The sequence below is a fragment of the Leucopleurus acutus genome (assembly GCF_964270905.1).
Source record: "Leucopleurus acutus genome assembly, chromosome: 15".
Lineage (NCBI taxonomy): Eukaryota > Metazoa > Chordata > Mammalia > Artiodactyla > Delphinidae > Leucopleurus > Leucopleurus acutus.
The window spans coordinates 50099238-50114512 of record NC_139157.1 but is presented as its reverse complement, the minus strand read 5'-3'; the positions used below and the strand labels follow the sequence as shown (position 1 = coordinate 50114512).

The window sequence follows — 15275 nt, the reverse complement described above, 5'->3', positions numbered from 1 at the left end:
AAATGGCAAATCTCATTTAGAAACAAGCACATATTGTATGCTTTATGGTATAAACTGCGTTTGGTACAACCAAATGTGCAAACAGATGGGCCTAGTGTCGAAGGCATGGGCAGGGGCTGGCCATAGCAGCCTTGCGAAGCAGACCCGCCTCAGGAGGTGCCTCTGACGTCAGCATTGCTGCATTTAGCAGCTCAGCAAAATACGTTTGGGTTTGCTTTTTTGGAAAAACGTGAAAGGATTTTCCCCCATTTCTTCTGTAAGTATCTACTGGGCAGGAGATCTGGTAAAATGTCTCAAATAAGACTTATAAGACTGGCACTATTTTGCAAAGGTCACAGTCCAAAAGGAATAACCTTTACCTACATTCCCATCACTTGTGTCCATTGAACAACTGTCTGTCTAACCCTCTCCACTTTTAGATATGGTCAACTTCTTGTGTTTCTTTTTTTAAACAGAACCTCCAAATGCAGGGCAATCATCAGCGCCTCAGAGAGCACTGTCTGGGAATCCCCCGACATGTCCTTGCTTGTGCTGCTTTTAGAGTCATGCCTCTCTCATCCCGTTTAGACCTCTTCCTGGGCAAGCAGCTGTCTCCAGCCATGATGAACACTGTCTGATTTGGAGCGCTCAGGCAGCGTGATGTCGAAAACGAGACCTGGAATGTCTGGAGAGTATAGGCTGAAAGCAAAAACATCTGCCCTTTTTGGAGCTGTTCACCTCCAGTGCAGCCACAGCCAAGGAGCAGGCCAGAGATAGCACGACCTCTCTCTGCCTCTCCTCCATCCTCTCTGGGGCCGGAGAGGATTGGTGAGGGAGGCGCCTCCACCCCTTCCCCTGGCGCCTTTATATGGTGACTTGGCTCCCCGCTTGCCCTCCGCCTCCTGCCTGGCAGGAGCGCGCCCTGTGGCTCTCTTCCCAGCCCCTCTGCAGGCACATTCCCAGTGGGTGCCGCGAGCGTTTGGCTGAGCTGGCTCCTTCTTTCGGCCTTGGCCTTGGTCTGTACCCCTGACCGGGCGGGCAGCACAATAAGCCCTTAGCTTGTTCATTCTTTCCAGCTCCTGCTGCTTTGCCCTTGTGGAACTGGCTCTTCCCCCTACTCAGCACGGAACCCAAATGCCTGATTTATGTCTGCTGACTTAGAAAAGAACTGAGCCCAGCGAAATTCTAGCATCGTCCTGGTGCTTTTGAGTGATAGCCGCCTTCAGAAGCATACAGTGGGTGCTCAGTAAACGATTGTTGATGGAATGGATAGATGGATGGAAGCATCAGGAATGATCTCTTCTGGTTTTCAGATGATTTTCTACTTAGATTCTGGTTTTGCGTCTCCAACATCTCATTCTTTCGCTTTGTATGGCTCAGCACTTCAGCAAACCATTGACCCACTTTCAGTAGCCTAAGATTAATTAGCATTTCTGCAGCGCTGCAGTCTGTCTTCCCGATTGGTAAAATTTATCTGTTCTTCAAGCCCCCTATAAGCTCAATTAATGTTGGGGTTTTGTTTGAGGGTGAGAAGTTGGATAAATGTTGCAAATTGCAAATCCTGACTGAGCTGTCAGATCCAGACTGCACGAGAACTCTTTAACCCAGATTTAAACAGGGCATCTTGGTTAGTTTAATTTTCTGGTTAAGAGAGGGTTCTGATTTTAAGTCTGTTTACAGCTCTTTCAATTGCAACCCATTCTTGAAAACCTTTCTCAAATGTTTTCCTTGACTTAGAAGAAGTAGTCCTCTCCCAAGTAAGTAATGGAGTCTGCTGAACATCGTTGATTCTTTCTGTGACAGCTCGATATGGTTCCTTCCCCATGGTCAACATGATGCACATGGGCTATTTTAAGGGTTATTTTAAGGTACTACGGTAGGAAGCGTGTGGGAGTGGGGGAGGAGTGCGATCCCATTGGTGGGCCGTGGGTGGGGAATAACGTGAGGCAATGTAGAAGTGGTCACATGGGGCCAGATGGCGCCTTAGATGCTGGCTTTGGCATTTAATAGGCAGGGGATGTTTTTCAGCAAGGGGATGACGTAAGAGCTGCGCTTCAAGAAGTGGAGTTAACCTCGGTTGCAGAGGGAGGAGCCCGTCGAGGGTCTCTGACAAGAGTCTACAGACGGGGGAGCCAGGGTTGATTTTAAGACGACAGGTTGGAGGGAACTTGGTGACTGGCTGCTGAGGGGAGTGAGATAGGGAGGAATGGAAGATGCCTCTGGGGCTGAGCCTGGGGAAGGTGAGCAGGTGCGCTTAGGTGGTTTTGGAATCCATCTGTGAGTACAGAAGTGATTGTCCAAGTCCTGCCTCTTCTCTTCACCAGTGTGGGACTTTGGGGCCAGGGAGCCTCTTGAAGCCTCAGTTTCTACATCTCTGAGTAGGGGGGAATCTCCTCCATTGACTTTAGGCCAGTCGTTCTCACATGGAAAGTAACAGTCAACACGGTGGCCGCTGCTGGCACTTGACAGAGACCATTCTTTTCAGCAGTGTCCTGCTCCTTGTTTTGTTCCAGTTAATTTTATTTACAGGCATGGGGAGCCCATTCAGACTGAGTAACATGCTTGCTCATGAGGGCATAGCTTATGCTAAACCAAGGAGAACATCCCATAGGCTATACCTGGGATGCACAGTTGAGTCAGGCTTTGTCCGGTAGGTGTACCTGTCTGAGCTCTGGTTGGCCGGAGCTGTTGCTGGGCTGATTCCATTTTAAGCAAAATTAGAGTCGATATGAACTGGTTATACTAGACTGCCTTCTTAAAAAAGAAAAATAAGATTCTGTCTCCTGATTCATCTTCATTTTGCTGTTTCAAAACTACATAGTTGTGGTATGAATATGCAACTTTGTGTTCAGTTTAATAAGAAGGCTATAAAAAGTGCAGTGTTGATTTATAGGTGGTTCTCAGATGTTGTCTAAGAATAAAGGAGAGCCTCTGTACCTCAAAGGAGAATGGCCCCTCGATGAAATCGTTTTCTGCACATTGTTTCTCTACAGATTGATGATTTTGGCCTTTGCCTAATTTTTCAAATCTTTACAGGATTTTAACTAGGTGATGTTTGGTAGACTTGAGATAGATTGGGCTGTGGAACAAGAAACCACCTCTCCGTACACCATCCAGGGGCAGTGCTCTGCACGGCGCAGAGGCCACCCGCAGGGAGCTGAGGGGGCCCTGCTAAGCCCTCTTGGTCAGCCTCCTTGTTCCGGATTCCAGATGAGTCCAGACAAGCACTGGCATGGGAGTAAGGAAACACCACCGCCGCCAGCCTCCTGTGAGACTGCTGCTCTTGTGGCCTATTCCCTCGATTCACAGAGAATATATTTGAGAGAGGGGATGGGGGGAGAAAAAAAAAAAAGAGATGCCTTAGCCAACCCTGAGAAAGAGGACAGAAACAGCAAGCACAGCAGTCGCTGCAAGTTTGGTGCTGCAATCTGCCAGCCCATTTGTTGATTCTGCATGCCATCCTTCAGTTGGCACCACTGCTGCCAGGAACCACCCCCTCCTTTTTCCATCTGAAGGAAGGGAGAGAGGTGCTGCGGCAGGGTTAACTCTTCCTGCCCTGAAGCCTAAAGTTTCTTCTTCCCACATCAGGCTCAATAATCTGTGTCATGTTAGGACCCACAGAGATATTTGAATCCAAGGATTTTAGAAGTGGAAGGGGCCTGAGGCGATTTTTCAAACAAGAAAAGCAGCATCAGTCTTCCCAGATTTGACCACATGTGACAGGGGGTAGAGGTCATTTGAATTATGAAGAATGAGGACCTCTAAGGAAACCTGCTTTTTTTTTTTTTTTTTTTTTTTACCTGCAGCCAGGGATCTGGTCAGCAAATCAGCAGGGACAGGTGGAGGTGGTACAGGGTCAGAGAAGCCTTCTGAGTTAGACCAACCAGAAAAACAAACATCAGAGGTGGAGGTAAAGCAGCAGAGCTAGGAAGAGGGAGAAAGGAGAAAAAAAGAGTCTAGCATCCTTCAGAAGACGACAGTGACATTTTAGGAGGTAACTTGATTAGTCCTGGTAAGGATTTAACCAATAGAATGCAGTTATTTATCGTATTCTTTATGAAGTCATTTAAGAGCACCGATCATGTCTTTCCTGACCTGCTTAATGTGCTTTTGTGGAAATAAGAGCACAATCCAGGGAATACCGGGAAGTCCAAAAATATTGGCCATAACTGCTGTCTAGGGCGTGAGGGAGGTGGCTATCCAGATTGTGGAGATTGGGAACGTTTTGTTCAAATTAAAGAACTGCAAATTGTCACTTTTAGTGCATTAGTTAATTGTGTACCTAGGTGCTTGGAACAGTGCCTCGTGCCTCATAAACACAGTGTAGTAGTCGCTGCTACTACTATCAGTAGTAATAGTAATTATTACAATTTTCAGAGGTAGGACTAGTGTAGAGTGTGATTAATCAGAAATCTTGTATCAGTTTGTGTGAAAAGCTCATATTCCTCAATTTAGAAAATACAGTGGAATTTTCCTTCAGGGAGGCTAGCTCTCAGAAATAGCCTCTGTTCTGGTTGGAAAATGGTCTGCTTTGCTGCTGGGTGTTGCCAGGGTGGAGGAGTGCACTCCTTCCAGAGCCCAGGGAGGAGCCTGCACCATCGGGAATTACATGAAGTAACCATTGGTTTCATGCGAAGGGAGACTGGAGTATTGTAACGAAACTTCGTGTGCTTGGTTTAGATTTAAGGCCTACAGGCTCCAGCTTCTTTAGGGAACTGTCTGGTGATCAGACACAAACAAGGTGACCCCAGGCCCCGGAAAGGGACGGCTCTAGGTCCTCTGTCTCAAGAGATGCTCCTTTTCCCCCCGTGCCACATCTCTGCTTTCATTCATTTTTCAAGGTTGAACTTATCATGGTTAACGCTACTCACATTTTATTGATAGTAAAGTGTTCTTAACAGTGCCTGAAGGGAGTTCCCTCGTGGTCTAGTGGTTGGGATTCGGCGCTCTCTCTAGCCCGGGTTCAATCCCTGGTCAGAGAACTGAGATCCCACAAGCCACGTGGTGTAACCAAAAAAAAAAAAAAAAAAAAAAACCCCAAAACAGTGCCTGAATCATCACTCACCACAACCTGTGCTTTACCTGTTTTTTTTTAAATGAATTTATTTTTATTTTTGGCTGTGTTGGGTCTTCGTTGCTGTGCGCGGGGCTTTCTCTAGTTCCAGTGAGCGGGGGCTACTCCTCGTTGCGGTGCGCGGGCTTTTCATTGCACGGGCTCTAGAGCGCAGGCTCAGTAGTTGTGGCGCACAGGCTCTAGAGTGCTGGCTCAGTAGTTGTGGTGCACGGGCTTAGTTGCTCCGCGGCATGTGGGATCTTCCCAGACCAGGGATCAAATCCATGTCCCCTGCATTGGCAGGTGGATTCTTAACCACTGAGCCACCAGAGAAGTCCCTGTGCTTTATCTGTTTTGTCTTAATTTTGCAACACAATATTCCCCCCATTTTACAGATGAGTTAATCGAGTCACAAAGAAGCTAAGTGAAGTGTGACGCAGGCTGCCTGGCTCTCTTGCTGGGAGTCGTAATCCCCTAGGGTGTCTAGCTTCTTCCTTATTAGCCTTTCAGTCTTTGCTGTGTCCCCTCATGCACTAGCCTTGTCTTCTCAAGTCGATTCTAACTCTTCAGAGCACCTTGCCTTATCCTTGTTTGTGTGTGTGTATTTCCCCCAGACCCCAGCATTCCAGATATACCCAAGGACTAGCATTCCAGTTGGGGTGGGGGCAGGAGTGGGTCCCCTGACTGGACCACCTGCTGTGATTGGTCGCACACTGCCCAGCTGAGGTTCCCCGCCCCCCCCACACCCCGGGTGTGAATGCTCTCCTGGGCCAGCGCATCGTGTTAGACTCCATCCTTTCTTAATGTTGGCAAATGATTCCCAGCTTCACAAGCAGCAGCTTGGCTGCTTCTTCACCAGGGCCAGGGAAGACTTTTTCAGGAACAAGCAGGAATAAGTTGGTATTGGCAGAGCAGACCCAGGCAAACCCTAGTGTCTTGTCCTTTGTCCTGGATCACCCACTCTCTCTAGGCCACACACAGTGCTCAGTGCTGCTCCCATCCCCCAGGTCCCACCTGGAGAAAAACAAACCCAGCCCTTTGCCCTTTCCCCCAGTTCCTTAAGGCTATTGCTGACTACAGATCTGATAAATTAACCTTTATCAGAATCCCTCCTGGTGACATATTTACATTTAAAAGGAGATAATTCCTTCACTGCTCTGAAAGCAGAGTAGGTCGAAGGAGGTTCCTAAATAACAGGCCACGTGACAGGCATGGGTGTAGGAAGGACTCCAGGTCTGGGTAATCCTGGGTTCAAATCCTGACTCCACCCCTCACTGGGTGTGACCAAGGCAGCTTCTCCAAGCCAGTTTCTTGTCTGTAAATAGCACAGCGCCTGCACAGTGAGCATTAGCACCCTGGCCAGTTGTAGCCCCTCAGTAAGTGTTCCTTTAACAACTGAACTGGTACGTCTGCCGGCTATTGTCAAATTAAGAACATAATTGTTTCTGTTTCTTGTTCAGTTGTAAAGTGTTCTCAGCTTGGGATTTTTTAGAAATGTTTATTTATTGTGAAATATGGCTCATATACAGAAAGGTGCACAAAACACATTTGTACCATTTAGCAAACAGTTATAAAAGTGTCACCCATGTAACCACTACCCTGGTCAAGAAAGACAAATACTGCTTTAAAGTGGTGAACACTTTGTAACAGTGGTTCTCACCTGGGGGCCATTTTGCCCTCAGGGGACTTTGAAACATTTTTGGTTGTGGTATCTGGGGAAGTGCTTCTGGTATCTAGTAGGAAAGGAATGCCACTAAACATAAACAGCCCCCCATAGCAAAGAATTATTCAGCCCCCAAAGTCAGCAGTGCCCAGGCTGAGAAAGCCTGCTGTAACACAAGCTGATTAGCCGCTATGGGACAAACACCGGGTTTAGAAACACAGTGCTTCAGCAAGAGGTGAACTTTTAGGAAAAGATTTGGATACTCAAGAAACCTGTTTGGGTCAAGACTTAGATTTATATGACACATTGTTAGTAATGTCATCCCGCTCAACTAATTGCTCTCCAGGAAAAAAAAAAAAAAAAAAAAAGGCCAGGCAGCATTTCAGATGAAGGATCTGAAGTTAATAGACCTTGCTAACAGCATCAATCAGTTTGTATTCTTTCATTGTTGCCAAATGCTTTTAATCTCCTCTGTCACTTTGCACCAATCTTGGGAATCAAATACTGTACAAGTCAGAAGAAGCCAGATGTGTTCCATTTTACTATTAATTAAATTGTGAATTAATTAAATACTGCCTTCTTCCCAACAACTTGTCCCAACCCCTTCGGTCTTGTGACTCTTCGTCTTTAATTTATTGCAGGATTTAGTCGTTCGTATTGTTTTTATTCTTGGCAACCTGACAGCGAAAAATAACCAGGCTCGTGAGCAGTTTTCCAAAGAGAAAGGGAGCATCCCAACTCTGCTGTCTTTATTCCATACATTCTACAAACTGGATCTGCATTCCCAGAAGCCCCTGGGGGAAGGAGAAGAGAGGCCCAAGGCGCCGAGGCCGGCCCAGGCGGAGGACGTACTCATCAAGCTGACCCGCGTGCTCGCCAACCTGGCCATCCACCCTAGCGTGGGCCCAGCCATCGCCGCCCACTCGCGCATCGTGGGCCTGCTCCTCGCCATGCTGGGTAAGAAATGAGGCCCCCTGGCGGCAAGGGCGTTGCCGGGAGATGGACCAGGGCTCGGGTGCCATGGGGGCTTTAGCAGTACAGTCGGCTAGCTTTTACAGGCCTTCTCAGCTGTGAAGGAAAATTCATTCCTTTTCTGTTCAGAACTGCCTCAAAAGTCGTCCAGATTTTTTTTAAAAAAGATAAAAAAGAAAAAAATAGTAATACAAATTATTACTAAAACTCACTGAACTGTACAATTTAAAAGTGAATTTTACAGTATGTGAATTATATCACAATTTCTTTTGAAAGCATACCAATCAAATTGTAAAAAATTGGCCAAAGTAACCACAGAGTTTAAAATCCCAAACTTTTCCTGGGGTAGTCCACACGATTAAAGTTTATTTATCTTTTTATTATTTCAGCTTTTTACATTATCAGTAATTAGAGCCCCTGGTCATTCAGGTCCCATTCCCCTGCCCACCCCACATTACTCAGTTGGAGCTGCCATAACAAAGTGCTGCAGACTGGGTGGCTTAAGCAACACAAGTTTATTTCTCACAGCTCTGGAGGCTGGAAATCCAAGATCAAAGTGCCCGCTGATTTCTGTTCTGGGGAGAGCCCTCTTCCTGGCTTGCAGGTGGCTACATTCTCACTAAGTCTTCCTGTGGCTTTTCTTCAATGTGTGCATGTGCACATGGGAAAGAGAATGATCTTTCTCTTCTTATAAGACCACCCTATCAGATACGGACACCACCCTTATGACCTCATTTAACTTTACCTCCTAAAATCCTTGTCTCCAAAAATAATCACATTAGGGGTTAGGGCTTCAACGTATGAATTTGGGGGAAGGGACACAATTCAGTCAATAGTATTCTACCCCAGGTCCCCCAAATTCATGTCCTTCTCACATGCAAAATACATTCATTCCATCCCAACAGCCCCCCCAATTTTAACTCATTCCAGCATCAACTCTAAAGTCTAAGGTCCAAAATCTCATTTAAATATCATCTAAATCAGATAGATATGATACATCCTGAGGAACAATTCCTCTCCTGCTTGAAGCTGTGAAACCAGACACGTTATATGCAAGATACAATGGTGGGGCAGGCACGGGATAGACATTCCCATTCCAGAAGAGAGAAATAGGGAAAAAAAGAAAGTGTGATGGGTCGCCAGCAAGTCCCAAACCTAGTAAGTAAGGCGAATTCCATCAGATCTTTTTTTTTTTTTAAACAAATTTATTTATTTTTGGCTGCGTGCGGGCTTTCTCTAGTTGCGGCGAGCAGGGGCTACTCTTCGTTGCAGTGCAGGGGCTACTCTTTGTTGCGGTGCATGGGCTTCTCATTGCAGTGGCTTCTCTTGTTGTGAAGCTGGGCTCTAGGGGCGTGGACTTGAGTACTTGTGGCATGCAAGCTCAGTAGTCATGGCTCGCAGGCTCTAGAGCACAGGCTCCGTAGTTGCGGTGCATGGGCTTAGCTGCTCCACAGCATGTGGGATCTTCCTGGACCAGGGCTCGAACCTGTGTCCCCTGCATTGGCAGGCGGATTCTTAACCACTGCACCACCAGGGAAGCCCCCATCAGACCTTAAGGCTTGAGAATAATCCTCTTTGGTTAGATGCTTTGCCTTGCAGACCCACTGGGGCAGTGGCCCTTCCTCCACAGCTCTGTCAGTTAGGCCACCAGGGCTCTGCAGGGCAGTCTTGCCCTCAAAGCTTTGGGGTGAAGGCCAGTGTGGCCTGTTGAAACTGAGGCAGTGGCCCTGGTGATCTCTGAATCACCACTGGGGACATTCTCTTCTCTACTAGAAGAATAGTGCATATTGACAGCCAAATAGCTGTACACTCTGTCCTGTCAAATCCAAGGAGTCTGACAGCCTTCCTTCGTTTGGTCCTGTCTCAGCTTCAGTTCAAATTGGCAGTGTTTCTGCTCACATAATCCCGTAAACTCTTTACTGAGTGATAGGCCAACCACACCCTTGGTATTCTCTCCAGCACATGCTTTCTTCTTTCTTGCAATATGGACAGGCTGAGAATTTTCCAAATCTTCAAGTTCTAGTTCCTTTTGCTTAACAACTTCTTCAGTTCATCCCTCTCTTCTTATATGTTACTGTAAGCAGTCAGGAAGAGCCAAGCCTCTCCTTAAACACTTTGCTTGGAATTCTCAGCTAAATACCCAGTATCGTTGCTCGCAAACTAGACCTTCCACGAAACACTAGAACACAAACAATTCAGACAAATTCTTTGCCACTTTATAACAAGGATCACCTTTCCTGCAGTTTCCAAGGACCTGTTCCTCCTTTCCATCTGAGACTTTGTCAGAGTGGCCTTTAATGTCCATCTTCCTAACGGCATTGTATTCATGATTATTTCTGTGTTCTCTAAGAAGATGGAAGCTTTCTCTCCAGCTCTCTCCTGTCTTTGAGCTTTTGCCGGAATCACCCTGTTGACAAAAAATTAATCAGTAGTGGGCTTCCCTGGTGGTGCAGTGGTTAAGAGTCCGCCTGCCAATGCAGGGGACACAGGTTCGAGCCCTGGTCTGGGAAGATCCCACATGCCGCGGAGCAGCTAAGCCCATGCGCCACAACTACTGAGCCTGCGCTATAGAGCCCGCGAGCCACAACTGCAGAGCCTGTGTGCCACAACTACTGAGCCCGTGTGTCACAACTACTGAAGCCTGTGAGCCTAGAGCCCTTGCTCCGCAACAAGAGAAGCCACCGCAATGAGAAGCCCACACACTGTAACAAAGAGTAGCCCCCACTCGCCGCAACTAGAGAAAGCCCGCACGCAGCAATGAAGACTCAACGCAGCCAAAAATAATAAATAAATAAATAAATAAATTTATATTAAAAAAAAAATCAGTGGATCAAAGAAAGAATTGGAAAATTTTATTCGAGCCAAATTTGAGGATTATAACCCAGGAAGAGCATCTCAGAAAGCTTTGAGAACTGTTCCACTGGTTAGAAATCAAGGCACAGTTACATAAGTTTTTTTGAGGCAGAAGGCTGTACGTCAAATGATGTGTTATTGACAGTTTACATAATCCAGATCTAAGCATCATCCTGGTGGGTCATGTGACCCCTTACAAGATCAAGAAGGAATGTTATCTTTTAAGGAGGGAATCGTCTTGATGCTAGGAGAATGTTGCTCTTTATGGTTGAACAGGTATTCCTACCGATGGGAGAGGTTTGGTCGATGCATAAGGCAGATACACAAAGCACAGTGTGGGGAGAGAGGAGGCCAAAGAGCAGAGAAGAAGTTCCATGTTTAAATTTTTCTTGTCTTGCCATAAAATATGAATTTTATTTCACAACCTTTAACATCCGTATTTCTTGTATACATCTCAGAACTCCTCCAGCCTCTACCCATTACCCAGTTCCAAAGCCACCTCCATACTTTTAGGTATTTGTTACAGTATCACCTCACTGCTAGGCACCCAAACCTGTCTCAGTCTGTTTAGGGTGCCACAACAAAATAGCATAGGCTGGGTGGCTCAAACAACAGACACTTTCTCACACATCTGGAGGCTGAAAGTCTGAGATCAGGGTGCCGGCGTGGTTGGTTCTGGTGAGACCTCTCTTCCTGGCTTATAGACGGCTGCCTTCTCTCTCTCTTCCTCTTCTTCTAATGCCACCAATCCTATTGGATAAGGACTCCACCCATCTAACCCTAATTACCTCCTAACAACCCTACCTCCAAATACAGGCACATTAGAGGTGAGGGCTTCAACAAACAAATTTGGGAGGGGCGCAGTTCAGTCCATAGCACCCCCCCTTCCACTTTTTAGGCCTTGTCATTTCCCATGGGCACCTCTGCCTACTAGTGTGCAAGGAAATTGACTGCCATCTAGAGTGATCTACTTCGCCACTACTTACCAGACTCTGAAAGATTGTGTTGTTGTGGAAGAAGCATTCATGCCTGATGAAAATGATGTGTTGGGGTAATCTTTGAACTTTGCCCCTTTGCCACTCATTTATTGAGTCTTCACTGCATAATCGGTCCTATGCTGTATGTTAAAAGAGGTTTGTCTTAGTTTGCTCAGGATGCCATAACAAAATACCACAGACTGGGTAGCTTAAACAATAGAAATCTATTTCTCACAGTCTGTAGGCTGGAATTCCAAGGTCAAGGTGCCAGCAGGGTTGGTGTCTGGTGAGAATCCTCTTTCTGGCTTGTCTATGGCCACCTTCTTGCTGTGTCCTCACATGGTGGAGAGAGAGCTCTGGTGTCTCCTCCTTTTCTTCTAAGGGCACCAGCCCTGTCGGATGAGCGCCCCACCTTTACGACCTCGTTTACCACCTCACAGGCCCTCTCTCCAAATATAGTCACATTGCGGGTAGGGCTTCAACATATGAATTTGGAGGGGAACACAAACACTCAGGCCAGCACAACGTTTAAAAAAGTATAGGTTGGTATCTGCTTTCAGGGAACTCAGGGTACGTGGTGGAGGAATATCAGGTGTATAGACAAGAAGCTTATGAAAAGTGCCAGCAGCATGGGGTACACAGAACATGGAAGCTGAGGGGACAGAGCCACAGAGCCCAGCTTTTGGCGTGTGGGAGTGTAAGTGACTGTGCCTTCCCTTGTTGTGGAGCTGTGTAATTTATTTTTACTTTATTTACTTATTTAATTTTTAAAATAAACTTATGTATTTATTTATTTTTGGCTCTGTTGGGTCCTCGTTGCTGTGCGCGGGCCCTCTCCAGTTGTGGCGAGCGGGGGCTACCCCTTGCCGCGGTGCGCGGGCCTCTCATCGTCGTGGCCTCTCCCGCTGTGGAACACGGGCTCCAGGTGTGCAGGCCCCAGCAGCCGTGGCACGTGGGCCCCAGAGCTCAGGCTCAGCAGTTGTGGCGCACGGGCCTAGCTGCTCTGCGGCATGTGGGACCCTCCCGGGCCAGGGCTCGAACCCGTGTCCCCAGCGTTGGCAGGCAGACTCCCAACCGCTACGCCACCAAGGAAGCCCTATTTTATTTATTTTTTAACTGGGGTATAATTGACCGAAAACATTATGTTAGTTCCAGGTATACAACATGGTGATTTGATATTTCTGTACATTACAAAATGACCACTATCATAGCCGCGCAGTTTAAGAAGCATGTTCACATCTGTTAACCTCACAGCAGCTGTGCGACAGTAGGTTGTTGTTATTTTAGCCATTTCACAGAGGAGGAAACAGGCTTAGTGAGATAAAGTGACTTTTAGAGGTCACAAAGTTAGTAAGTGACAGGGTTACTCTGCATGTTGCTGATCCTTTTTTGTTGGTTTTTTTTTTAATGTTTATTTATTTATTTGGCTCTGCGGGGTCTTAGTCGAGGCACGCAGGATCTTTGTTGCTGCACTTGGGATCTTAGTTCCCTGACTAGGGATCGAGCCCGGGCCCCCTGCATTGGGAGCTCCGAGTCTTAGCTACTGGACCACCAGGGAAGTCCCTACATGTTGCTGGTCTTAAGGAAGGATTATTAAATTCTGACTGAGGTCTTTCCTTGTGACTTAATCACTTCCACATGATAACTCAAAAACCTACACATTTAGTGTGGGACTGTCTTCCAAGCTGCTGACGGCACGTTAAACCGTCTGTGCAAACCTGCATCGAGCTGTTCCAGAAATTCAGTTTCTCTAACAACCTCAAAACTTTCAGCACTTGGACCACACTATCTCCCTGTCTTCTGATGATCCTTCTGCATCTGGAGGATCAATTCTTCTCCACCCAGAAGTCAGGGATCCAGCTGCCTCAGAGTCAGCTATGGGGCTCATTAAAATACCCTTTCTAGTTTCTGGTCTTACCCAGAAAAAGGCTTTACCTGAGGGATGGTTTTAGGGTCTTGAAATATGCATTTCAACTACTCCCCTGCTCCCAGTTGATTCTTCTGCCCCTTAAATGTTGAAACCCACTGCTCAGAGAATCACCTTTAGCCTCTCTGGCTAGTGAGGCGCTGGCAGGTGTCTGAAACCCACCCAGTGAGTTCTCATCTGCTGGCAGGCCAGATCGCTTCACCTGACTGTAGCTACCTGGGGAGAGCCTGAGGACCTGCCCTTAGACACCTGGACACATCACTGTGGATAGTCAAGAAATAAAGCTCTGGATGATTCATTTTCCTGCAATTATTAATATTCACATGTGAAGTGAGAAAATTCCTGGTCTTATATGTATTTTCTGAGCTTAGAAATTACATTTCTTCCTATGAACTAAAGGTACAATGGATAATTTGTGTTTGACTTCTAGGAAACTGATGCTTTGGAGGCAGAAGAAAGGCTGAGAAGCAGATTTGGCCAGAGCTGAAAGGGTTAACCAGGGGGGGCCTGGCTAGAGTCCTTAGGAGGCTAGGGCCTGTCCCTTCCGTTCCTCCATCACCAAGTCCTCTGGGAGGGTAGGTGCTCTGTCTTGGTCACTGGGGGATTCCCATGTGAGGTCTCTCCAGTGCACCCTCTTGAGGTTACTGTCACTCGGGAATAGCCTACTTTCTTTCTTTTGCTCTAAAGCGATCAGTGAAACTCAAATCTGGTACTTCGCAAACTTCTTTGTGCGTAGAATCATGCGGGGAGCTTATGAAAGACACAGATTCTTCACCCTACCCTCAGAAGTTGTGACTGATCAAGTGAGGTGTGGAACCCAGGAGTCTGCATTTTTTAAAGCTCCCCGGCTGGTCCTGATGTGGGTGGTGGAAGGTCTCACTTGAGAATGCTTCAGTCTCTGCATGTTAGAGCTCAGTGCCGTCTGAGGTTAAGCCCAAGTGAAGAAACCGTTCTCTCTAGCCTGCCATGCTGGGCAGTTGTTTGGGCAGGCAGTGGGATCCCTTGTCTGTTTTATCTCCTGAACGATTTGACCTCCCACGGAAAGCTGTAGTGGGGTGAAGTGACCTTGACAGAGGATCATACGCCTGCACCCTCCCCTTGGCAGCTCAGCTGCAGGGACGAATGTCCTGAGCCCTACGAGGCCCCCCGAAACTGGTCTCTGCTGGTTCCTACCTGGAGTCTCTGCATCAGTGCAGAAGGGCGATCAGATCCTGGGAGAGGGAGCTGGTCTTCAGAGCGCCTGCCTCCCTTAGCCAGCCTGGTAGTGGCTTTGGAAAGCAGGCCAGGGCCGGCTTGACTCTGACCTGCTCACTTGCCTGAGGGCAAGGCAGCTGTTGCCCTGATAGTCCCCAGTGCTCACTTAGTCCTCACTCCTCCCAGCCTGACACCTTTGCTGCACTGCACCCTCCCCCCAGGCACGTGGGAAAGGCATCCCTTGGGACCTTGTCCTCCACCTCTCCCCAGCCCTACTCCCCTCACAGAGGAGTTGCTTGTACCCCAGGACTCCCCTCCAGAAGCCAGTCTCATTGCAGAGGCTGTTTTAAAATAAAAAATATTTCTAGTAAGGACCAGCCTTCTCAGCAAGCGCCCAGATGCAGCGATTTGCTGCCTGAGTGGAATCTCCAAATTCCAGATTCTCTTACATTCACGAGTCCGCTACAGAGGGCTGGGTGGGTGCCTCATGCTCTTTGGAGGCAAATTATTGCCCCAACTGGCTCTGATAGGCACTCAGCAAGATGCTGTGGAAAGAGCAGGATGGATGAGTCGGGCAGACCTGGATTCACATGTGTGCTCTATGAAATCAGGCAAGGTATTTTTCTCTAAGCCTCAATGTTCTCATCTGGGAGGAGA

At 47.4% G+C, this 15275-nt stretch overlaps 1 protein-coding gene across 1 annotated transcript in view; it reads left to right on the top strand.

The window, feature by feature from the left end:
• Positions 1 to 15275, top strand: part of ARMC2 (armadillo repeat containing 2) — a 100445-nt gene that overhangs the window by 71505 nt on the left and 13665 nt on the right. Inside the window, exon 12 of the mRNA XM_082856015.1 lies at positions 7337 to 7652. Within this exon, the coding sequence (XP_082712141.1) occupies positions 7337 to 7652 (316 nt within the window). The remainder of the gene's footprint in view (positions 1 to 7336; positions 7653 to 15275) is intronic.